This window comes from Pseudorca crassidens, chromosome 4 (assembly GCF_039906515.1).
Source record: "Pseudorca crassidens isolate mPseCra1 chromosome 4, mPseCra1.hap1, whole genome shotgun sequence".
NCBI lineage: Eukaryota > Metazoa > Chordata > Mammalia > Artiodactyla > Delphinidae > Pseudorca > Pseudorca crassidens.
In genome coordinates this window covers 47,332,221-47,358,409 of record NC_090299.1, presented here as the reverse complement: position 1 = coordinate 47,358,409, position 26,189 = coordinate 47,332,221, and the positions used below count along the sequence as shown (strand labels likewise).

Genomic DNA, 26,189 nt, shown 5'->3' with positions numbered 1-26,189 from the left:
TGAACTCCTGCTTTTTTGCCAAGTATTTGTTGGCATATTCTGTGCAATAGAATAGGAATAAAAAACTAGACAAATTCAACTGGCCACCTCATTTTGATATGTCTGGTCTAAAGATGCTTCATTTGTGAAGTGTGGAGGCTAATAAAAAATTTCCCTGCCCACTTCTTTGAGTGGAAGGAATGGGAAGCCAAGTGGGATTAAAGGTATTTATGTATTAGCATAAGAGTTTTCAGAAGAACGTTTTATAAAATAATTTATCAAGTAAAGTTGTATTTTGAAGCAAATTACAGATCTTCCTGAACTTACCATGGGCTTAAGTTCCAATTAACCCATTGTAAATTGAAAATATGGTAAGTCAAAAATGCACTTAAAAGAAATGCACTTAATACACTTAATCTACTGAACATAATAGCTTTGCCTAGCCTGCCTTAAGCATGCTCAGAACACTTACACTGGCTTACAGTTTGCCAAAATCATCTAACACAAAGCCTATTCTATAACAAAGTGTTGACTATCTCATGTAATTTATTGAATACTGGACGGAAAGTGAAAAGCAGAATGGTTGTCTGGGTGCAAAACGGTTGTAAGTGTATGGGCTGCTTACCCTTGTGATCATGTGGCTGACTGGGACCTGTGGCTACTACTGCCCAGCATCATGAGAGAGCGTCCTACTGCATATAGCTAGCCCGGGAAAAAAAATCAAAATTCAAAATTCTAAGTATAGTTTCTACTGAACGCATATTGGTTTTGTACCATCATAACGTTGAAAAATCGTAAGTGGAAACATCGTAAGTTGGGGACCTTATGTATGTAATTTAAATAAAAATGCACTAAAATAGAAAGAGACTTCACATTTGAACATCTGGTAAGAGTCACATGTAGGGCAACAGTATTTGCACTTGGGTATTTATTCTTCAGTATCTGGGTATCCAAGCATGAAGAGTCTCCTTAAACCCCAGCATTACCAATTATTATACTCTGTGCCTAGTACTCGACTAGGCACTTTACATTAGTTGCTTCCAAGTCTCCCCGTGAAATGGAAGCATAAAGCGTGAGGTAAATTGCTCAAAGTCGTGAAGCTGATAAAAAGTGGTGCCTTCTCATACAGCATAGTCAAGAATGGCTGAGTGTTTATCATGGAAACGGTCTGTCTTTCCAATGAGACTAATTCTTTTTTTTTTTTTTTTCCCCTAACATAAGCTTGTAAGTTGCATAACCCAGAGACTGTATAGCCAACCAACCTAACAGTCTGCGGGGGAAAGTCCCCTGAAGTTGTGCAGGTTCCCTGAATACTGATACTGAGGAAGGCATGGTACAGTACTGTACCTTTGTAACGTGTGCACCTGATTTCTTAATTTTTAAATAGTCGACTATGTTTCCAAAGAAACTATCTGGTTTGGAAAATGACATTAATTTGAACCTAAAGAAAGAAGCATACAATTGTCATTAACGATTTTTAAAAAAGTTTCTGCCCATCTAGATGAAAAGAAAGTCATTTTGAAGGGCAATCAATGAACAGCTTAATTGAGAAAATAATGTGTTACTCTATGCCTGTCTGAGGGACTACCGCTGATGTTGGCTTCAAGTTTGGGCTGTCATTCATTCATTCATGGCACTACTACCACGTCCCTCTTTATGCTATTCTCCAAGCACTGTAACAATTAGGCATGTGTGCCATATTCTACATTCATTCACTTGTTGGGCTGCTAACGTTGTCTTTGTCTGCTGATTAGATCTCTTAGCAGGGTTCAGGCAAATGTTTAACAACTGGCTCTCTGTAAAAAAGAATGAGTCTGGATTTGTAGCATTTGCTGATTACTATGGCAGAAATTACTCTCAACAAGGCTGCATCAAACAGAGGTCTTAGAACTTGGATGTGAGAAGTGATGCACACCATTAGCTCTCAGAGCACAGCTCAAATATATTCCTTTTCCATAAATGGTTCTCATATTGTGGTCCCTGGATCAGAGCATCACCTGGAAACTTGTAGAAATGAACATTTGGGGCTTATCTGAGATCTGAATCACAAACTAGAGGTGCAGCCCAGTACTCTGTATTTTAACACACCTTTCAGGTGAATCTGGTGCTAGCTCTACACCACTGCCTGTATGCCTGGCCTTGTTAGCAGTATACATGGCTACAGGAAAGCACGATCTTCTCTCAAATGTAAGAAGTAAAATGAGACAATGTGCACGCCGCTTTAGTTCTACTGGAAAATAAACAATTACTACATTTGGGTTTTCTTAAATGCACATCTTTGTTAACTACTACCTCTAAACATAATTCCATGAAATAATAGTTCTCATATCAATTCGTTTGAGACAATAATTGACATCTAAGGTCAAACATTTTATTTTTTAATTTTTTTTTCTTTTCTTTTTGGTTTTGAGGCTCTGAAATTTAGATGTGGTACAGTGGGAAAGAACATCTTTGTTCCCAGAGTCTAGGGTCTCAGCCAGGACCACTCAAATGGCTGGGACCTGGAACAGCTGGGAGCTGGTAGGGCATAAGATCAAACATTTTAAACCCAAAAATATACTACAATAGAAACAATAATAATGGATGACAGTTTCCCCTAATTTAACAGATTTCATTTTACTAAAATAAACAAAATCCTGGACATATATACACTACCAAACGTAAGGTAGATAGCTAGTGGGAAGCAGCCGCATAGCACAGGGAGATCAGCTCGGTGCTTTGTGACCACCTGGAGGGGTGGGATAGGGAGGGTGGGAGGGAGGGAGATGCAAGAGGGAAGAGATATGGGAACATATGTATAGGTATAACTGATTCACTTTGTTATAAAGCAGAAACTAACACACCATTGTAAAGCAATTATACTCCAATAAAGATGTAAAAAAAAAAAAACCAAAAAACCCCACAAAATCCATTTCCATCAGTGTTGAAAATTAACCAGGCAATTGAAACGAGGCACCTGATATATGACATTACTCCCATATGTGATGCTCCAATAGCACATTAGATACTGCATAATTTGGGAAACAAAGTTTTACCAAGGTAAATCTTATATAACATAAAATCATGCAATTAACTGAACTCAAATTCTCTGATGTAAGGATATGTAAAAATATCCCCTTTTAAAAACATCAGTGTGATTTTTTTTTGGCCACATCATGTGGCTTGTGGGATCTTAGTTCCCTGACCAGGGATTGAACCCAGGCCCTCGGCAGCGAAAGCACTGAGTCCTAACCACTGGACAACCAGGGAATTCCCTAGTGTGATGCGTTTTTAATAAAGTTATATAAAGTGGAAACACAACAAGATTTGAAAATTTAATTCAACCGAACAAAATATTTATTAAGCTACTTATGGGAAATCTGATGGCAACAATATTATTGATGGATTTTGTTGTAATGATGGAGAAGTAGTACTTTTCATTAGAGTACATATTCTAATAAGGCCTGAGCAAGGATAGAGGCATTTAGATGAATGCCAGAAAATTAGTAAGAGCAGAATTAAGACTTGGACAAACTTCAAATTGAAGGTGAAAGAAAAAGGTTAAGAGTAACTTCATTTCACCTAAGATGACCAAGAAGATGGTGATACCTCTCAATGAAATTAGGAATGCACCAGGGTGAAGCAAAGGAAATGAACTTAGTTTTGGACATTCTGAATTTATGATCCCAACAGCTAGTAGTACTGCTTACTATTTGGTATGCCTTATTCTAAATACTCCACATGCATCAAATCATAACATTCTTACCACGATCCTGCAAAGATGGAACTATGATTTATTATTTCCATTTACCAGGTGAGGACCAGAGAGCTTATGCAATCTGCCCAAGACACACAGTTAATAGATGGCAGAGCTGGGACTTGAATCAAGGCAGACTGTCTTTAGAGTACCTGCTCTTTTCTATTACTTCAATTTTAGTATTGAGTTGTAATGACATTCAAATGGTTCAAAAATCAGAATGATATAAAATGGTATTTATACACAAGTTGTGCCTCAGCCCCACTCTTTCCTCTCTATCCCAAGTTTTTTCCTTATGCAAGTACATGCAAATAAAAACACATATACTTATTTACCCACCTTTGACACTGTTCTGCCTTACTTTTTTTTTTAATATATACTGAGCAATAGACCTTGGAAATCTTTCAATATCATAGATAGAGAACTTTCTTGTTCCCTCTTTCCCTCTCTCACTCCCTCTTTCTTTTTAACAGCACATTCCATTGTGTGGCTGCCCCGGAGTTATTTAGTTAGAAACTTGGGTTGTTTCCTAACTTTTGTTTTTACAACCTCTGCCACAGTGAATTACCTTGTGCATATGTCATTTCTATGTCACAGGTATAACTTTAGGGTAAATTCCCAGTAGTGGGAAAGATGTTTCCAAATTGCTCTCCATAGAAATTGTAAACAACATGTACTTCCAGTGTCAATGTATGAGAAGAGAGGATTCACTTTCAACACTTGCTACACTCCAGAAAGAGACACCAAAAAGATTTTCCTCTATTGCTAGAAGGGAGACGGGAATGAAGACAAAGTGAGTGAGGAGTGAGGACAGAGCTGAGTGTAGAATTAAATCCTTGTAATGAATTGATGGGGCAGGTGTTACATTATTATTTACAGATATGGATTCTGAAACACATAAAAATTAAAGACCTTGTTAAAGTTTATATATAGTAATTGCTAAGCCTAGATTTGCACATACATCTCAGCCACTATGATTATTACTTGTTAAAAACTAGATTCTCCTGGTGTGTTGAAATAATTTAATGTTCTCAGTAGCCTCTATTTCACAAAAGCATTTAAAAATGTCAATTGGAATACTACTATATTCATATATTATATATATACATATATATATATATAGTATCCATATATTATATCCACATCAATCAATTAATCAATTATCTCTCTATCTGAATTCTCGGTGATTGTTGCTTCTTTTCTTTAACTTAAAAATAATGCACTGGGACTTCCCTGGTGGCACAGTGATTAAGAATCTGCCTGCCAATGCAGGGGACACGGGTTTGATCCCTGCTCTGGGAAGGTCCCACATGCCGCGGAGCAACTAAGCCCGTGAGCCACAACTACTGAGCCTGTGAACCACAACTACTGAGCCCACGTGCCACGACTACTGAAGTCCACGTGCCTAGAGCCCGTGCTCCGCAACGAGAAGCCACTACAATGAGAAGCCCGTGCACCGCAACGAAGAGTAGCCCCCACTCACCGCAACTAGAGAAAGCCCACGTGCAGTAACGATCCAAAGCAGCCAAAAATAAATAAATTTCTTTAAAAAAATAAAAACAATACACTAACTTTTGTTGATTGTTGGCCATAAACTAAAAAGCAATAAATAAATAAAAGTTATGTTTGCTCTGGACCTTATAGCAGATGTCTCCATTAGATGGTCTGCAAGCAGAAACATCTACTTCTGGTTCATAACAAAAACTGTGTGATGTGATATTATCCTTTTTTATAGATGTTACAGGGTATACTCTATTGTTAGGTAAAAATGGTAATGAACATAAACTCAAAATAAGCTCTTTAGAGTAAATCCTCATTTGGATATAATCACTTGGGTTTTTACAACTTATCTAGAAATATTTTAAGTACATTTTATGTGAACACTAGCTTTAGTAAGTCAACTCCAAGAACTTTCACTATGGTTCCTGACAGTTCTATGCTGTTTCATTGCATAAAACAAAACAAACACACAAAATACCAAAAATGAACCATAAGATCAATATTCTGAAATCTTTTCATGAGCTGAAACAAATTGAGGCTATAACATTTAAGGCCTAGCAACATTTAAAATATTGGCACTAATTCATCACCATTTAGAGATGAAGTAACTATTGTATTCTGCTTGGAAAACAATAATTATGTGTTTGTTTCCATGCTCTAAATATTCCCAAGTGGGTTAGCTTACCACCAAAAGGACTTACTGAATTCCATTCATGGCTACAATGGGCATCCAATTTCCCAGAACCGTTATGAAAGATTAAATAACATGTGAAGCACACTGAAAATATATAAGTATAATACCAAGATCATAAAGGCCAGTATTTCCATTTTATGTCTCCATCAATGGCCACAAACTTTTACCCAGCATGTTTGGGCTACAAATGTGTTTTGTTTGCCACATATGGTATTTAAAAAAAATGTGAATCCATACTGAAGGGAAAACTTTATATTTAAAAAAGCCAGATTTCTGTCTTTTCTTGAAAAATCACAAGTTCTGGCAAAACCTGGGCCCACATTTTCACATGGCAGCATTCAGGGAGACCTGAGCAGATGTAGTCTAGTCCTGTTTTGACAAAGATTTGCTTTTAGTTCACTCCGGTCACAACCACTCCTATTATATTGCCAACACCAAGGCTATGTGTAACAGGGGAGTGCTTCTCTAAAAGCTTAAAATCTTTTCAAGAATAAAAGGATGAGAGAATATTCTTTTCCTGCAATTAGCCAGTTCAGTTCATTTAAGATATCTGCCTGGAAAAACGGACTGCCTATGACTTTGCGACCTTTCTCTAAATGGTAGCAGTTATTTGTACATGTGAAGAAATCAACTAGGTAACGTCTGCAGGGCGACTGGTGTTGAGATGCAACAGAGGGGCTCTGAAGGTTAGTCTTATGCAAAAAGCACACTTTCAGGAAAATCCCACCCCGTGAATCCCACCCCATTCATGTCTTCAATATATCATCAATACCATAATATTATTATAAAACTTCCAACAGAATGATCAGATAATACACATCTTGTAGCTGCCCATTGGCTTATTACTTGTAAGCTTCCTAAGGGCAGAAGCTCTGTTGCTGAAAGCTTAGAACAGTGCCTGGCGCATAGTAGGTGCTCGATAAATATGTGTTGCATGAATAGTAACTTTAAATTTGTCCCTGTGCTGGGTATCCTGCAGCTGTTTCTCTAGGGCTACTCTCCACCTGTCTTCAGCCTGTTCTGAGCCCTGGGAGGCTCATGTGTGAGCTATATTACTGAGATCAGTGGGTTCCTTGTTTTCTGGCATCTGATTTGGCCAGAGGGAAGTGGGGGTACAGGAGATTTTTGGGATCATGCATTTAAAACCCTGGTTCCTTCCCTGAGCTCCTGTCATGCAGTCCTCTCCACAATTCCTTTTCTGAGCATCGATTTCCATACCTGCTGCCTCCCCTCTCTCTTTCAAGCCCATGGACACTAGCAGTATACCTAGTTACTAGCTCCAGATTACTATACTGTCCCAACCAATCTTTGTACAGTCCTCTTATAAATCTCTCCTTAATTATCCAACTTGAGTATGCTGTCTGCTACTGCCAGGCCTCTAACACACCTATCATAAAGTCTGCTGTAGCCAAATTATTCCCTCCCCTCCCCATGACACAATAAGAGAGGAGAGGCAGTTCTGCATTAAGCAATTATTTTCACCTTTACCAGTAAGTGACAGATCTTCACCTGTAAATGGCAGAAGCTGGGTGGGAGCCGGTGTCATAGCTGGCACGAACACGTCCCCGGTAGAGCTCTACGGCGATATGGTCTTTGTCACCCTTATACAAGAGGATTCCACTATCTTCATCTGTGGCAATCTAGTGGGAAGTAACCTTGACATTAGTAGGACAAACAGTCATCCAGACATATTTCATTAAGAAGAAACAAGACTTCTTAGTAATGAGTTTTTTACTATGGTTTATTTCTTCTTTATGGCTCTGATAAAATACTAATGCACATTGAAATGATTACTTGAAAGATGACCTATTCCTGGATTACTCTGTTGCAAATAAATTCATAAAGAACTTCAAAAAGCTCTTTTTACATTCATGAACTTATATATTTATTCTCTTTCTGCATATTGGCAATGATAAAGCTTAAAGATTCATGTCCTATAAAATATGCAAAAACAAGGACATCACATAATTTATACTTCAGCAAATTAAAATTGAAAGATATTTTCCATATCATTAGAGTCCACAGTGTTTAAAGTAAATCAAGCTTTCCCCCTTAGATATCAAACTATATTGTCTAAGCAGAGAATGATAAAATCTAATCAGGAACAAAATGATCACATTTCCATTCTGTTAAAAAGAACAATAAGAGGTACTTAAGTTAACATCACTGAACGTGCTTAGAATTTCCTTTGCTGGAGATTTTCACTTACCTGCTTTTTGCTCCTGTTATGGGCTTTATTTATGGCATATGTGAAATGTGACTGCATTGAGCAAGATGGATTTTCATATTACACGTTAAATTATGGTGTGACCAGGGAAAAATCTCTGTTTTTATCCTTCTTTCTGACTTTTCCGGGCTTTTGAAGGACCAGCTCAGTAAAAATTAGGACTTAAGCCTGAACACCACTGGGTACTTCTCATAACAAGACGGATGGCAAACGTTGGAAGTTAGGGGGCCAGGCTTTTCTAAAGAAGGCTGGTCTGCCTTCCAGGGTCCCATTCCTCACGACTTCTCAAGAAGCCCCTGCCCCTCACTGAAGTGCTAGGGTAAACCAAATATGGAACGGGTTTTATAGGAAATTGGTCACATTTCTTTGAATTCAAAACAAAACAAATATGCAGCCCCAATTTGCCCCAGGTACCCTAAATTTATCACCCTAATCTAGCGTAATCTTGTCTATAGGGGTTTGAATAACTTGCTCAAAGGTACACGGTGACTTGGTGGGAAGACTTATGATAATACTTGAGTTTGTTAATTTCATGTCGAAGTTAAAAGACACCTGCTGACACTTCTGCCAAGGTATGTTCTGTCTCACCTGTGCTGTTCTCAGCTGCAGGTTTCCTAACGAAAGCTCCCCCAGCGCCTGCCCCCCGCTACCGTGCAGAACCTGAACTGCAGAGCCATAAAAATAAATGAATAAAATGCCATTACCTGAGCGCAAAACAAAGAGAGAGATTTTGTTGCTTTGTCTCTGTGTGTGTGTTTTATATGATCAAGTAGTGAATAAAAATACCTAGTGCCCATTTAGTTTTGAAAGACACAAATGTTAGAGAGAAGAAGAATAGAAGCTTTTCATACAAGTAGCATTTTCTGTCATTGTGCTATGCAGTATGTAACTGTCTATTTAAGAAATAACATCACTCACAAACCACCACGTATGTTTATATTTGGCAGCTGAATTGTTTTAAAATGAGATTAGCTCTTGGTAGTGGGGGAATCTTACCTGAAGAGTGATGTTTGTTTGAGGCCGAACCTTGGCAGAAGGGATCTGAAGATAAGACTCTTTGTTTACAAAGTTCACACTGACCAATTTTTCACACTTCTCTCCCTGGTAGCCAGGCAAACACTGGCATATTGGCTCATTTATCCTGATGATGCACTGAGCTCCATTCTGACAATCAAAATTATCACAGGGGCTGGTACGAGGGAGAACCATGGGTGGAGAAAACTCACAAAACAAGCCACTGAAGAATAAACAGAAAATACTCAATTAGACGTTACTTAATTGCCAATATGAATTAAGCCCTGTTAGCACCTAGCTCTAAATACAAATGTGTACTTGCACTTTTACCTGTAACCTTCGGGGCAGATGCATGTATAACTGTTCACTGCATCAGTGCAGTGGGCTCCGTTTTTACACTTGTTATCTTGGCAGTCATCAAAGTCAATGTCACAGTGTTCGCCTATGTATCCTGGAGTGCAGTCACATCTGTTTGAACAAGCAGGTACATAGTTTCAAACCCAACTGAGCCAAAATAAGTAAAAGAGTTGCATTTCATCTAGGAAACAACTGGTGCTGTCTTTGCAAAAACATATTTAGAACAGGCTCATAAAGTTTAAAAATTAACAGATGCCTAGAAAATAGTACTGATCTGCAAAGTATGCCATGGTTTCTCACTGTGATCTCTCAGAGGAACAGCAATTTTCCCTCTCTGATGACAGTGAGTATCCACAATCCAAATAAGAATAGACTAATCACACCAGGGTGTGTCCCTCCCTTCTTCCCCCACTTTATCTGCCCGTGGTGTCCTCTGTTTTCAGCGTCTAATTCATTTGAGCTGCTGACACGGTAAAAGTGCTGTGTTGTAAAATTTATTAAGAATATTAAGCATATCTTAAGAACAATTAACATTTTAAATTTTCCAACAGAGACTGGGTGCATTACAGTAAAGGATAATTTTATGAAAAGCAAATATGTTAGCATTGGATACCCTAATTCACCATGAATCCAGATTATCGTTATGGCAGAATGGGGGCTGACCTAACTGGGTGGGGCAGGGGAACGGATACAAAATTCCTGGGGCCCATCCCCGGACAGCTTCTCAGCCTGTTCACTCTGGTGGTGTGGGACAGAAGGGGTCTCGGCTGCACTGATGGTGAAGAACCAGGGATAATAATACAGCTGATGTTCTTTGAGCACTTTGTTTCAGGCCCTGTTCTAATCATTTTGCATCATGGACTCATTGAATTCTCTCCACAGCCCTGTGACATCCGTGATACCATGACTCCACTCTACAGGTGAGGAAACAAGGCACAGATTGGTTAAATGTCTTGCCCAAGGACATCTAGCTTGTACACAGCCAGGAAATGAACCCAAGCAATCTGACAAGAAAGCCTGAATATCTAACCACTGCTCTGTACCGTTAGATAATTGATTACTCAGGGTTCCCTTTAAAATCTCTTTCACCAGTGCTGACCATTGGAATGTCTAGCTCTGACACCAAGGATGCGGGATTTTAAGGGTGCCCAAGGAAAAGCAATATGGCACATGCAGTGGTTATTAAACTATGCTTTGTGGAGCAATAGGGGACCATGGAACCCCCAAAGATAATGGCCATAGCCGGGGAGGGGGCCTCTGTCAGCTTCCCTCTGCACTGCTCCCCCCCAAACAATACTCTCCTGCTGTGATTCATTAGTTTTACACATTGGGCTTCCATAAGTGTTTCTGTTTGAGGTTTAAGAAAGGGTTCACTGACTTTAAAAAAAACAAATAAACCAGGAAATTATGTTTTAGCCTTATAGAATTTGCACTTTGCAATTAGGCAGAAGAACTGTGTTCATATTCTGGTTTCATCCTTAAGTGTATGTAATCTTGACTACATTACTTCATCTCTCTAAGTGTTCCTTTCCTCATCTATAATATGTATATAATAATTTCCATCTCACAGGTTTGTTAAAAGATTAAATAAAAACACTATCTGTAAAATAATTACTATAGTAGTTAATACATAATGCATGATCAATAAATGGTAGGTTTAAAAAATAATTCTATGTAAGTTTTTATAATTCTAAAAAAGTATTTATGGTTTAGACTGTACTAATTATTCAGTTTTCTATTTCAAAGCCATTAGGATTCAAGTGAATGAGGATAATTAAAAACACCCTAGTGAATGTGGATATTACTGAATGCCAAGGGTTTTGCCTAAAAATGCAAAATCAGGATTTAAGAGTTACTGGAGAAATGATGAATTAATAAGATAAATGGGAGTATATACCCTCTAAGGGTAACACAGACTTTTAGCTCTGTGTGTATGACTTAAGAAATAAAATGAGCTCACTGCATCAGCATGCTTGCTCTAGAGCCAGTGGTTTTCATGCTAAATCGTAACTAAGCAAACAAGTCTGAAGTTAAATGGATTCTAAGTGGCCATAGACATTCTCAAAAGGATGGACGGGGCCTGAGAAAAGGGCTTCCATTAATGTTAATTTGACCAGAGCTGCTCAAGTACAGAGCATTAAAAGAAAGAAGAAATGCTTTGAAACACTCTGAATTATTTACCTGAGAAAAGAAATCAAAGTAAAAGATAAGAGAACCACGTATTCACCATAGTGGCTGTTTAAGAGCTATTTTATATATTTTTTTCTCTACAGATACTGTTTTACGAGCCCATTAGGACTTGGAGTCACATTATGAGACCAACATTTTTGTCTTTCTTTGGCTCCTTAGACCGAGTTTCAAAACAGGAAGAAAATATTTAATTAAGAATTCCTTAAAGCTTGTATTATCAATAAAAGGTATCACATTCCCCGAACTCTGGCAAGGAGTGAGGAAGAAAGCAAAGAATATAAAATATACTGTTTAGAAGCCCCAAAGCTGACTAAGTAAGATGCATGCTTGAAAATACTGCTTATGGCATATCATGGTCTAAAAATATCTCAAAACAATTTAGGAGATTGATGAGGTATATAATAAAGCAAGAAAAGTAAAACCAGCTCTGTTAGCTTAGTAGTAAGAAAATGTAGCTGAAGTTAACAGTACATCTTGTCCAAACAATATTTGTCAGTAGAAATTTTCTTTAGCAGCTTCATATAGTCTTGGGTTTTAAGTCCATTTATTTTTTGCAACTCCCTTTGTCACAGTGTGTGATTATTTATAATATGGGAGTAATAGCAAATGCTACGACTTAACCTGTTTTCTGCTAAACTACATAAAACTCACAAATTACTGCTGAAAACAATGGGTTTCCAAATCAGCTAATCCTTAATCCAGTAAGATGCACTATAAAAAGTGTGCAATTTAACTGATAGTAATAGAAGATACTGAATTAGTCGTTAGTCTTTTTGAAGATGAACTACTCAGTTTTTAATGGTTTCCGGTAAGTGTTACTAATACTTTATCTTGTCATTACAATGCACAGAGCTTATCCAGCAGATAGGCAGTTCTGGAAAACCATCTGCTTTACTGGCCAATTTCTCTAAGAAATGATAACAGTTGTTACCTAAATGACTGACGTTCAATTTGCCAAATTCATTGTGTGCAGATCAAAGACAATATGAATTAAAATAATTTACATACAGTATTTGGATGAACAATACAGGATTTTGTATAAAATAAAGATTTCAATAAGACTTTTGTTTTTTCCACAGAGGAAACTATAAAATATAAAAAACTATAAAAAACTATAAAATATAATGAAAAATAGAATCAAATATATTCTTTTCTTTCCCAAAAAGGCATCAAATGGAATCAGCAGGTGCTGCAACTGAATCTGTATATTCTAAAATAATGAATTTTAAATCAAATTGAATCAAAAACTGTTCTCTAAATAAAACTTGAGAATAAATATTTTATTCTGATTGGTCTTTGAAATCCAGGTGTGGTCAGGTGATACTGACCCCACCTCCCATTCAAGTAAGAATGTCTGATAATCTGTTGACAAGTATTAATATGTTAGAGTCCCATGGGAAAAGAATTTGAAAAAGAATAGATACATCTATATGTATAACTGAATCACTTTGCTGTATACCTGAAACTAACAAAACATTGTTCATCAACTACACTCCAATATAAAATAAAATTTAAAAAAATGTTAGAGTCCCAGCTCTAATCCCATCTACTCTTATAAAACTGTTCCTGACTGGAGTAATTTTTAATTCTCTGAATCCTGTGGCAACTAAGCCTGAGTCATTTCACTGAGAAGATAAAGAATGGGAGAGTGAGTAGCTATAAAGTGCCACAAAAACATAAGATGGTAACATTACTCGTGCCCTGACCCATGGCAGGTGCTCAATAAATATTGGGTAAAGAAACCAGTAAAGCTATTTGCTAGTTGTCTCTTGTAGGCACAACTCAACCTGAACACTACAGTGTCATTTCTGAGAACCCAGCTCACCTTCTGTAACAAACCAACAGTAATGGTCATAAAGTATAAAGCTTCTTAGAGATAACCTGCACTAGAACAATCACCCAACTGGGAAGTATAAAACCCAGCTCCAGCTCTGCCAGTGAATAACACTGAGACCTCTGGACAGCCACCGACCTCTCTTGGTTGTGGTTTCCTCATGTTTAAAGTGAAGAATTTGGACCAGATGATTTCTAATCTATGGCCTAAGAAGAGAAGTTGCTGTTGATAGACCCTTAAAATATTTCAGAATTGTGGCAAAGGAATAATTTCATTTGATACCAAACATACTTCAGGAAGATTGCTACCTGGTGTGACTGTGTGTTTTATCATCCCACACAACACACACGTGTGTGAAGGAGACACTATTAATAGTTACATAGGCATAGGCATATGTAACTATAGGCATAAACGGATATTGTACTGAGGCAGCCTGGGACATATGGTCACGCTGTCTTCCTCCTCTTGGGTAAAGTATTGTTGCATAAGAAAACATTTTCAGTTACATTAAATGAAACTCCCTATTTTACCACAGACTTCCATTCAGATAATAAAGTTCCTAGTAGATATTATGAATTTATTTGGCCTCCACATAAATTTAATTAAAAATAGCCAAAGGCTATTTTATTTCATACATGACTTCCCAGGAAAAGTCACAAAACAAAAGGAAACATTTTCTTTTCTTTGGTGTACTAAAAAAGGCCCATGCTGTAGATAAACATTTATAAAAATTCCATTGACACTGGAGAGTATGTCCTCTAAGTCCTGAGCAAAGGTGTGAAGCTAGGTCCTGAAAGAAGAGGGTTCCTTAAAGAAAGGCCCTCCTCCCCCGTTTGTGAGCCCCAAAGCAGCCTCGGACTTACTTGAATCCCTTTGGCGTCAGGATGCACTTGGAGTCGTGTTGGCAGGGGTTCAGGTCCTGTGCACAGAAGTCCAGCTTCTCCTCACACAACTCACCTGTTAACATGGCAAACGGTGTTAGGTCATAGACAAAGGTTAACAGGTTTCCTGCCAGCAGGCTGTGTCACGGGTCTGAGAGGTAAGCATAGCTTGTGATTGGAAAAAATAAAAAATCACAAGACATGGAAGCAGAAGATCTGAAATGCTGGTTCTGCTGCTAAATAGTCTTATGAATTGGGACAACACAGCTATTGTTATCTGTAACTAATAGGAGTCCCTTTAGAATGTACTATTGGAGAAGGAAATCTGAATGCTTTTCGTTTTTATTCTTTTATTATTATTATTTTAAAATTTTGGACTTTTTATTGAGGTATAACATATATCCATAAGATAAATGAATAGCTAATAAACAGTCACAAACTGAACTCACTCATGTAACCAGCATCCATGTCCAAAAACACACCATTGACCATCACTCCAGAGGCCCAACCCCAAGGGTAAGTAACCACTACCCTGACAGGACCACAGATTATTTGCACCTGTTTTTGAACTTGACATAAATAGAATCATTTGGTATGTACACCTTTATGTCTGGCTTATTCTGTTGTTTTATGTTTGAAAAGATAATCCTCAAATCTTCACAGTCTCCAAGGTTCTACAAGTCTAGAGGAAAAAGACTTTGTTTCCCTTTTATGACTTATTGCAACAGCTCAACAGTATACTCCTCAGCTACATCCGTCACGACAGAAAAAAGCAAAAGGAGAATCAATCTAGATAAAGAGCGTACACTTCTTTCTATCAGCTAGCTTATAAAGAATAATTGTCATCCATAAATGAGAGCTACAAGCATAACCATGAAGATTCTAGACACACTTTGTTGAATTGCATGTCCAATTATCTGTTAGGAAATTTTTTCATTTATAAATAACATGGTTATATTTTATTTTCAGTTACATTAGGCCAAATACGATTTTCGGTGAGAACACTTTCCCAATCATTGTGTGAGATTTTAAGGTGACTGGAAAGATGTAAAATTAAAAAGTTCTCTCCTTTTCTACCTTACCTTTAAATTAGTTTTTAATTATTTTATATGTAATAAATGAATGAATAAAGTGATACATCTATATGCAGCTGTTGTTCGTTTCCAAGAAACTATTAGAACTTTGTTCAAAGTGTGTGGATTTAAAGCAACAGAGGTTAAAACATCAGGAGTCTGCAGCAAATCTCTTTGTTATAAGACTGTCCTTTTAAGGTAATACTTTGCTAACTGGTAGAGATAGTTGCTTAACAACTAAATGTGGCAAATCATTTACACTTCAAGGATCTTTTTCAGTGACTTACATATATAAATGTACTAAGCTAGGTATTACATCAATATAGTGTATGATAAGTTAGGGTTTTTTCTGTCTCTTAAAGAGAACTAATTGTACTAAAAGTCTCATATATTTCTTTTATAAGAAGCATTTCTGTGTCTGTAAATCTGTGATATAAAAAGTTTTTATCAAGATATACCTATACCTAATGAGCTATTTTTAAACAGGGTTTACTTAAAGCATCTTACATTCAATTATTATTACTTTTAGTAATACATCTTGATAGAATGTATTCATTATAATTTCTCAGCCTATCATGATGAAATCACTTTCAGTTTTCTAATCAAATCTACCTGGTTGGATAAAGGCTGTTTATAGTAGTCTATATGCAAGGCAGTTTAAATATCATTCTATGTATTCTTCACTTTATACCCAAATAAGAAATCATTTTAAAAATGATATGAAAGGGGGGGATGCTTTACTTCTTATTCATTTTGATCTAATCCAATCCAATCCAATCCAATTAAGACAATCTAAACCATAGTTCATAAGGATTTACTATATGATGAGAGCAGTATGCTTAGAATATTTGTCTTTATATCTCTGTAGAGTATGGTATGGTGATATACTAAAATAATAGTCACTGAAAGAAAAATTTATGCTTTTTAAGGCAAGAACTCCATCTTGTTGACCTATATTCAACTTGTTTCATATTCACCTCCTGAAATGATAAAGCATGTGATGTGACAGGATGGACGGAAAGATGGAAATGTTCTTTATTCTATTACACATAGAGCTGTACTCTATTACCTTACAAGCAGGTATTTATATTTTTCATATGGCATCAGGAAAGGTAAGTCAGCCCATTGGAGTGGTTAAGGGCAATGTGGTTGAACACAGGTTAAACTTCAGCGCCCATGAGCCCCTCAAGAGATGGGAGTCTAGACAAACACTGGCTTCATAATTTGGCTCCAACCCACTCCACAAAATCACAGGAAATCCTACTCATTTGCTTTCAGCCTGGACCCTTAAAAGTCCCCAGTGATAAAGCAATAGCTTGGAACACAATGTTTGCCTGGCATTTGAGATTTCACTTTTGATCAGACAAGCAAATTAATTTTCCTTGTGCTTCTAGTTTTCAGCTTTTTTTGTTGATGAGAAGTTAAAGGTAGGTGTGTGTGTGTGTGTGTGTGTGTGTGTGTGTGTGTGTGTGTGTGTGTTGGTTGTTTCTGTTTGGGAGAAGAATTAGAGGGGTCAGCCAGGGAGCATACTGTTACCTCTTTAGGATAACAAGTTAGTGAATGATCGACTACAACTTGTGAAGAAAAAACACATGTCCTAAACAGAGGCATCTTTTTTTTTTTTTTTTTTTGTAAGGAAGTGATGTTTAGTTTTTAGATCACCTCTTCCTGATTGTGTCTGTCAGGTAAGTATGGCATAGAGTGGGATGGAAATGGACAAGTTCTACAGTTACACTAGTAAGAGCTGTGAGGGAGTAAGGCAGGAGTGATGCTCTCTTCCCTAAAAGGGCATGATTCCTCGGAGTCCAGAAGATGTAATTCATTGCTTACTGAACATCTGTAAATGCGGTCTTTCTGAAGAATCTGATGTAGTGGTAATATGACCATACATCCTGGCTGGCTCAGGTTTATACTTGCCATCCCAGGGTAATTTTCAAGTGTCCCCACACACTCACACAGATGCCCTGATCTGGATGACAAATGCTAAGGTCACCTTGTGGGTGGGGCAGTAAAAGCTGGATCAACAGAGTTAATGCTCTCTTTGGAGTGAACCAGCATAAAGAGATCCTAGGGAGAAACTAATTGGGCGAAATGACATTTGGGTTGCTGAGTTATTGCTTGGGATGGTCTTCCGCAACTTATTCAATATAAAACAGTGGACTGGTTGCAGAAAAATGAACTATTTTATTGTTCTGGTCCCCAATTCTTCATGAGTAAAATGAGGTTCTGGAATTGAAGTTGTGCAAGGTCAACTGTGGCTATAAAAACCTTTTTTTTTTTTTTTAAAAAAAGGCAAAATGCTTCTGAAGAGATGAATAATGCAGATAAGCAAGTTAGTAGAGAGAGCATTATGCTTTAACTGGACAGAACATCATTATTGTATTCAGTAAAACAGTGTCAGCATGTGCCCCAATCCCACTGAGGTACCAATACTGTGAATATTATTGCAGTGAGGCAGAAATCTCAGTGCACTTGATGGTTCTTATGGGAAACAGTACCTGGAGTTGGCCTTGCTTCCTGCTTCATTTTAGATCCGTGCACCTAACTTTAATGTTCTTTCCTTATTATGCACAAGGGGTCCTTCCTTAATCTTCATTTGTACTTCTGGTATCTAAAACTGTCTTTTTGTTTGCATTCCTTATTACTGCACTTACTGAAATCGTTTTAGAACTATTCCACAAGCTTCTTCCCTGATACCCATGGGGCGATCTGCCTATGGATGTTTTCAAATAAGTCTGGTAGCAAACCACCAGATTTTTAACATTGCCATATATTTTGAGTGCAAACTGTGTAAAAGGACTTATGTTAACGCTAGGAGTATAATGGTGAATAACAAAAAACGATATCCCTGTTCTCATGGAGCTTATACATGAGGAGAGGAGGAGAAAGATTTTGATCCATTAATTTCACAAGTAACTGTAAAATTGCCTGAGTGATGAATGCTAAAAAGTGTCCTGATGCTCTAGAAGGAGGACTGATGGTGAGGGAATTTTTTTCTGAAGAAGTAGGACTTGGATTGCAGGTGAAGGGGGGCGATAAAGAGCATTGGCAGTGGCTCTGTGCAGGAGGTGACAGGACAAATATGAGCTCTCAGAGACTGGGAGTGAGCCTAGGAGAGCGTGGTGACAGAGAAGGCCACAGAGGTTGGCAGGGGCCACATGGCAGAATGCAGGCAGCAGTAGGTACCATTGAAGGGTTTTAGGATAGAGGATGGCCAGATGACATGCACACTTTGAAAAGAGCATTTGGGCTCTAGAGGAGGATGGATAGCACCGAGACAAATACAAATGGATATGAGCCATGACTTAGCTTGTACTCAGGTGGTGGTAGAGGAGATATGGATGGCCTGATGTTTAGAAGCAAAATAAATGGGAATTTGTCATGGATTGGGTTAGGGGAGGGGAGAGAGGAAGCTGTCTGGGACTTCTAGGTTTCTGGTATGAATATTTGGAAGGACCTTTCAGTGACATAGAGAACACTGAAAAGACCAGGTTTTCTGGGGCAAAAATCAAGAGTTTGTAAAATAAGGATGTGGTGTCATGGGTTGAACTGTGTCTCCCCATGCACCCCGCCCCCTTCAAAAAATATGTTGTAGCCCTCCAGTACCTCAGAATGTGACCTTATTTGGAGATAGGGTTTTTATAGAAGTAATCAAGTTAAAAGTCCTTAGGGTGGGCCCTAATCTGGTATGGCTAATGTTCTCACAGGACGAGGAAATCTGGCATAGAGGGCAGCCCACGTGAAGAGACAGAGAGGGCAGATGACCACCAACAGGCCAGCTAGAGAAGTCTGCAACAGGTCCTTCTCTCACAGTCCTCAAAAGGAGCTAACACCGCTGACACCTTGATTTTGGACTTCTAACCTCCAGAACTGTGAGACGATACATTTCTGTTATTTAAGCCACCCTGTTTGTGGTACTGGGTTGTAATAACACTAGCGAACCCATACAGGTGGTAAATTCTAAATTATTGGAGGTTTATAGTGGGGAATAAAACTTTCAAATTATGCTACTATTTCTTTTCTTCTCTTTTCTCTCTCTCTCTTTTTCTCCTTCCTTCTTTCCCTCCCTCCTTCCCTCTCTTCCTTTGGTCTCTTTCCTTTCCTACTTCATTCCATGCGGCTGTCCTCACCCATGCCTGAAATTTTCTTTAAGCTTCTCCAACAGAGTCTTTAATAAGCGATGCACGAGGAGAGGAAGTGGCCCCTAACCATGACCTTTGCACTTCAAAAGAGTCAAGGCTTGAACAGAGCGTATCAGCATAGTTTAGCCCTACATTTGCTGCCAGGGCTGGATGCCTCTCTGCAAAGCACTGTGAGTCTTGGTTGACTTGGACCAATCAGCCCTTGGCCCTCTCTCCAAGAGGCATTGGTGTTAACAGGTAAGGTTTGCAGGACAGGCTGCCCAAACAGTAACGAAGACCCTCCTCCTCTTATGGCATTGAAGGTGACAAAGGCAAGAGAATCACAAACTACTGTGTCTTGTAGAGGGGGAGAAAAGTGAGTCCAATGTCTGTTTCATCTACTTTACAATAAATCTGGAGACTGACTTGAACTTTGAATGATAGCTGCAAGTAAAAATAACTACCAACATCTCTATTATCACTAATTATAAAGTAATAATCTTGAAAGTGATTAATTTAAATTATGCCAAAGACATTCAAGCTCATGGTATGACACCTGAGTTGTCTTGTCACTAAAAATGATTTACATTTTCTATACAGACACTGAAATTTTTTAAACATGCTTTTCCTGAAAATATACTGGTTTAACTTATGGCGTTGTTGAAAATTCTTAGCTATAGTGATTCTTTGACAAATCAATGAATATATTATATAATCCACGAGCTAATATTAAATGTTTCCTGAAACTAATAAGAATAGTGTAAGAGGAAATTAACCACATATAGTAGGATTAATTTACATGTACTCTGGAGTGAGACTTTTTAACTTAACCAAAATTCAAACCTGCTTTAGTTTCATAATTTTCATTAAAAAATGTTGGGGGGAAGATATTTTGAGCTAGACCCAGCAAATGATAAAAGGATGCTCATGACGAAATCCTTACTCTGGAGAAGTTAAAATGTGGAAAAATTAGAGACATAAGATAGATGCTTAATTTTCCAGTATCCCTTAAGTTTCATTTAGTGACTGGAATATGGACAGCATCGTGGCCTACAAACTGGCTGAATGATATTTACTGTTATTTTATTTATTATTGAAAACTAGACTACACAGATGCAAAGTTCATTATTACCCTTAAAGAGACTTCTTCTCTCGGCAAGGTAAACTGTGCTATTTAGAGAGAAGACATTTTTGAAGAGTTATTGGATGGACAACTAGCTGTTTTCTATCTACCAAGAAATCTGGGCAACAGCATGTCTTGCTGAGGCTTATTCAGTTCTCAAAGCCTGCTCAGCAGAGAAAAGGTTGGTCATCTTGTCCCTAGATCAGGATTTCAGGAATTTTCCAACTCAAACTACTCTGTTTAAAATATTCACTTTTTTCACTAATAGAGCAATAAGAAAGGGTGGGTTTGAATTAATAAGTATCTCATTTATATTTTTCCCAAAGTTAGCCCTGTAAATTCAGGTTGGCCATATTTACAAACACAAACAATTTTAAATACAGGTTCATGGCATTGTTGGAACACTTAACTCTCACTAGATTTTGCTAATGTAACCAGATTAGTTTCTTTTTTCTCTGAACCAGAAATAATCTCAGAGTCCATTCTGGGGACCACGGATGTATGAAGGAGGTGGGGAGGATTCCAGGGCTGACACTGCAGCCTGTTCTTGTTCCTATTCATAAACTGTTTGTTCCTGTTCATAAACTAGTTTCTTTTTTAATATGAAAGGATCATTACTATTGATAATAATGGAAAGGGAACTCATGACAGCAAACTGAATAATTGAACCAGCATTCTAGTGTTATATTTAAACTGTTATGACATTTTCAAATATACTTATAACAAGGGAGGAAGTCTGGTTGAATTCCTGACAGCATCCCCAGGACACAGAGTTTTGGAGGGTCAAATGCATCATTCTTCAAATATTTGCATTTTGAGCTCTTGCTTCGCTCAAGAAAAACCTAGAAAAATGGTACTAATTTTACTCTATTTGAATTGGCACAGAGAGGGAAGGTACCAAAAAAAGCAACCTATTGGAAATAAATTGAGATTTAATTTCTTAAAAGTACACTACTTGAGGGCAAGGGATAGATACCTTTATTTATAGTTTTGTATCTCTTCATTGCCCTTGCATTTGCTAGCAAATTATCTGGCACAAGTTAGATACTCGATGGCTGTTGAAAAATGTGAAAACACTTATTTGATTGCTTTCCAAAGGAAAATACTTTACAAATTGTTAATGAAGGAGACCCAGATGGCATAAGGGGTAATTTAAGGAGGAAGAGAGAATAAGGAATACTGGTAGCAGATTTGTGTTTTGAGATCCCACCCTCACGTATGGCCTTGTAGGCCGAACTTGAGGGGTAGCCTATTGACTCAGATATCTTGACAATCTTGTCTGCCAAATGATGACTATCCCAATCAGAAACAGAGAGGATGAACTCGGGAATCAAGAGGAAGTGTGAGTGTAAATGGCTTGTCTGAGAAAGATTAAGATAAATGGACCTGAATGTTTCTCATTACATAATTTGAAAAATTCCATACATACAATTCCTCAAAAAAATTGTACATTTCCCATTTGTTCTTTATTCATGTAAAGAATAGCATTCTCTCTCCTCTCACAGACCTTGCAATGTAGTAGGGAGATGCATGAACTGTATTAGAGGGTGGACACAGCTGATGGGATTATGGGAGTCATTCCAGAACAGGTTAACTGAATTGGACCTGAAGGAAAAACATTTCTGTTTTCTTCTCTTTTGCTGAACCAGGCTAGCCCTATCTGTTGCCTACTCTGCTCAACATTATCATCCCAGGCACCAGAGCACATCAACATGAGCAGAAGCCCATTCTCCAATCTGAATATTTAGTATCCTTATCAGTAGTGATAGTAATAGTTGAATTTATTTCATCAGTAAGTAAAGGATTACTCATGAACAGTGTGTTTCTGCTTCTTATTTTTATAAAAGAGCTAACTCTTCCTAAAGGCTCCTTTTAATAATAATCTGATGTTTTCTTATTTGTGTTTATTATCCTGAAACTTGTTCTATCAATTAGCAATAGTTAATTGTTACATAATATAATCAATAAACTATCCAGATAATACCCACTTCTCTAAGCTTAATTAAATCCAATTGTTAGTAGAGAAATATCGGGACTTGATCTTGAGGAGCCATGAACTTTTGAAGATATATTAGCCACTGATAAATGTCCTCTGGTGCAAAGGGTGTACAAAATGGGACACAAGCATTAAGCGGAAAAAGCCAAAGTATAACCTCATGAGATAAAGTTTATCATAATTCAAAACAGGAAGGCTCAAGGAAATATGCTATAAATGTGGATATTGATGTTTCAGAAAAGAAAATCATTTTATAATCTCACTTTTGTTCTACGTGACATGAAATGGGTTGCTCCATAATGCTTGTCTGCCTGAAAGTTTGATTAGTCTTTGTGTTCAGAAACAATTCTTTCTCTTTATTTAAAAACTAGTCAAGTAGCTATACTTCGCTGTTAACTTTCTTGGAATATGAGAAGTGATGGCTTTATACTGGTGAAATAACTGACCTAATCTGAACTTGCAATGAAGAATCAAACCAAAGCGTCTGCCTGGTAGACAAGGGTAATGTTTTATGTATTTTCATATCACTTTCAATTCTGAGCATAGTATTCTGAATAAGGTATTTTCTCAATAAATATCTTTTGAATTTTTAAAATGGAAAAACTTACCTCTCCAAATAAATAAACAAAAAAGGAAGTGTTTTTCAGTACTTCCTCATTGGAACATTATGGCTAAATAATGTAGCCAATTCCAACAGCTACTGAAACTATAAAAATATTTAACTTCGTTTCAAAATAAGTAAATCCAAATTAGATTGAATAAGCCTTGGTTAAGCTAAATGGTTGTTCTGAACTCAATGGGCCCTGCCTATTAACTAAAGAGCAAATAGGATCTTTAAAATGTTTTCTGAGATTCAAATGCATTTAAGAAGGCTTTGAGAGGTTGGAACATGAATGCAAACCACAAAATATAATTAGGCTGCCAAAGTCCTCTCTCTAGTTAAAAACGACTGCAAGTATGAGTGCAGCTATATTGACTTTGACAAAAAAGACCTTACACAGCTTGAGGCACAATTAATGAGAGAAGGAGTCACTGTTATTAAGAGATCATGACAATCCAAAAATATACAAAAAACCTAAAAAAGTACAGCCAAATTCAAGAGTTCTTCAGTATTTCCTTACACTTCAATGTAGAATAAGAGGGTAAAGAGAACCAAAGACTTATTCTCAAATAAAGCCTTTCCATTGGAAGTGAGCATGGCAAATAAAATGACAAAATAATAATTTTTAAAAAGACAGTAAAACTGTCTTTTTACTGAAAAAAGACTGAAGACCATGAGGCGGAGGAATTTCCTTCACACATATAACTTACTTTAGGTAGAATTTTCTTTATCAAAATTCCGTAAGAATTCTTCCGTCATTAGGAATGACATCAAACCATCTACACCATGTCACTGTAGTGATGATGGTTGGACCTAAATGATCCAAAACTTAAATTTGTCCTCTCTGACAGCCCTTGATACTTCTGGAGTATAGACATATAACATTTTCAAGTGTTTTCTTATACATTCTTCCATGTTATTCTCAAACATCTAAAGGAGGTGGGACAGATGTCATTAGACTATGACAGGCCCCACAGTTGATAAATTTTAGTGCCAAGAGAGAAATTTTAGCTTTTCCCGTTAGCTTCATAAATTCATCAGTATCCCACCTGCCCTATGTGATGGAAGGTAGGCTAGTCATCAGGGGAATTAGTTAATTAATTGTACAGACACCGATTAGGAACTTTCTTTTTTTCATGTGTAGATAAAGTAGACTGCCTGTCTGCACCTGAATTTTGTTTTCTTTACAAATACACCTAAGGGTCAATTACTTACAGCCAGCTGAAGAGACAGCAGAAGAAAAGCTTATTTGGCACAAAGGATTAGTCAGAGCCACTGTGGATGTGAAAAGATGCCAAGTCTGGAAGATGGCAGCAAATAAGAAGGGACTGGTTCCAGGGGAAGGTCTCCAAATTACAGTGCAGGCCTTGGGGCCAGTTAGACACTGGTTTGCATCTAGATCCCTACTTACAAGGTATGTATCCTTGGGTAAGTACTTTGTCACTGTTTTACACAAGGTATTGCTCAAGTCCTTATTGCTCATATCTGCAGAGTTCTTTTTAAATTAACAATATGTCAGCTAATAACAGAGTTTCTTTTTATTTAAGAAAATTATGCTGGGTGCTGTAAAGAAGTTGAAATTTCATTTCTAGTTATGTTTTGGATTCAAATAATAGAAAATGGTTTGACTGTTTTTTAAAGCAAATTCAGTCAGCAGCAGATTCTTGAAAATAAGAGCCATCTTTTATAAAGATAAGCATGAGGTTTAGTCAACACATGAAACCATGTGGTGATGTAAAACAATATCATACTGCCAAGCTTGCTCCCGAGAGTATATATAACTATTTAAGGACACTTTCCTGTGACAGAATAATTGCCATCGTGTTTTCTGAGATAGAATCGGACCTTAGACATCTCTGCCCCAGACCACCAACTGTTTTAGTACTTGTAAAAAAGAAAAGATGACATTTTACCAAGGATGGTATTGGATGCATTAATCCACAGAGAATGTACAGGCTATATTTTTTACATTCCCAAATAGGAAACAACTCTTTTTTCATGTTTTTTAACTTAACTCTGCACATAGTAAGTGTAAGTGACTAAACACAGTAAATCATCTGAACAATGCAACAGAAAAAAAAAAAAAATGAAGTCCTTAGCAAGAGGAGACAGAGCTGCTATACAATATAGTCCATGTTAGCCCTATAATCATACTGCTAATGCCTTACATACAACTGCAACTGTCAAGACAAGCACCCTTTTAGGATGCTGTGCCTGTACTTGGCACTTAAAGACTCTTGGTAAGCTGAGTGAAAATACAATGTTATTAGGTATAATTCTGAATCTTAAAGATAAAAATTTAACAAAGATTTCATGATGATTCTCCAGACATGTTGATCACCCTGAGCACTACAGGACTTCCTTTCCTGGGCCTTGAGGTATTTGGAAAGCCATGCAGACCATAAAGTGTCAATGGTTAGATATGGCTCTTTTTATGCTTTAAAAACACTGCCTAGTACTCGTGACGTTCTATGAGTTTGACAATGTCATTTTATAAATCAACCTCTTGGGCTTTGTAATTTTTATTTTATAAAATGTTTTAATAAATGTATATATCTTTTAATACTTTTCATGTTTCAAATTACTAAAGATATTAATTTAAAGTTATGGGAAAATTCTCACTATTTAAAATTTTTTCTAGCTACAGCCTATGTACTGTACTAAATGACATGTTTTTCATGATAAAAATAATACATGTTTGGGATACCTTTAAAAAAGGAAAAGCATACAGACAAGTAGAAACTAGAAAGCATTAGTCTTGATTTTTAGCCACTTCTTCTGCCCACTCAGAGAATTTCTTTCACAGTCTTCCAGAAATTGGTAAAGTGCATTTCAGATACCCTCTTTATACTGTTTGGCATAG

The 26,189-nt window shown here is 37.2% G+C and overlaps 1 protein-coding gene across 5 annotated transcripts in view; it reads right to left on the bottom strand.

Moving 5' to 3' along the window:
• SLIT2 (slit guidance ligand 2) overlaps positions 1-26,189 on the bottom strand; it is a 382,964-nt gene that overhangs the window by 13,274 nt on the left and 343,501 nt on the right. For all 5 annotated transcript variants that reach the window (XM_067735623.1, XM_067735624.1, XM_067735625.1 and 2 more), the window contains 4 exons: positions 14,395-14,488; positions 9,481-9,618; positions 9,133-9,373; positions 7,419-7,549 (listed from right to left, as the gene is read on the bottom strand). In XM_067735623.1, coding sequence (XP_067591724.1) covers positions 7,419-7,549; positions 9,133-9,373; positions 9,481-9,618; positions 14,395-14,488 — 604 coding nt within the window. The remainder of the gene's footprint in view (positions 1-7,418; positions 7,550-9,132; positions 9,374-9,480; positions 9,619-14,394; positions 14,489-26,189) is intronic.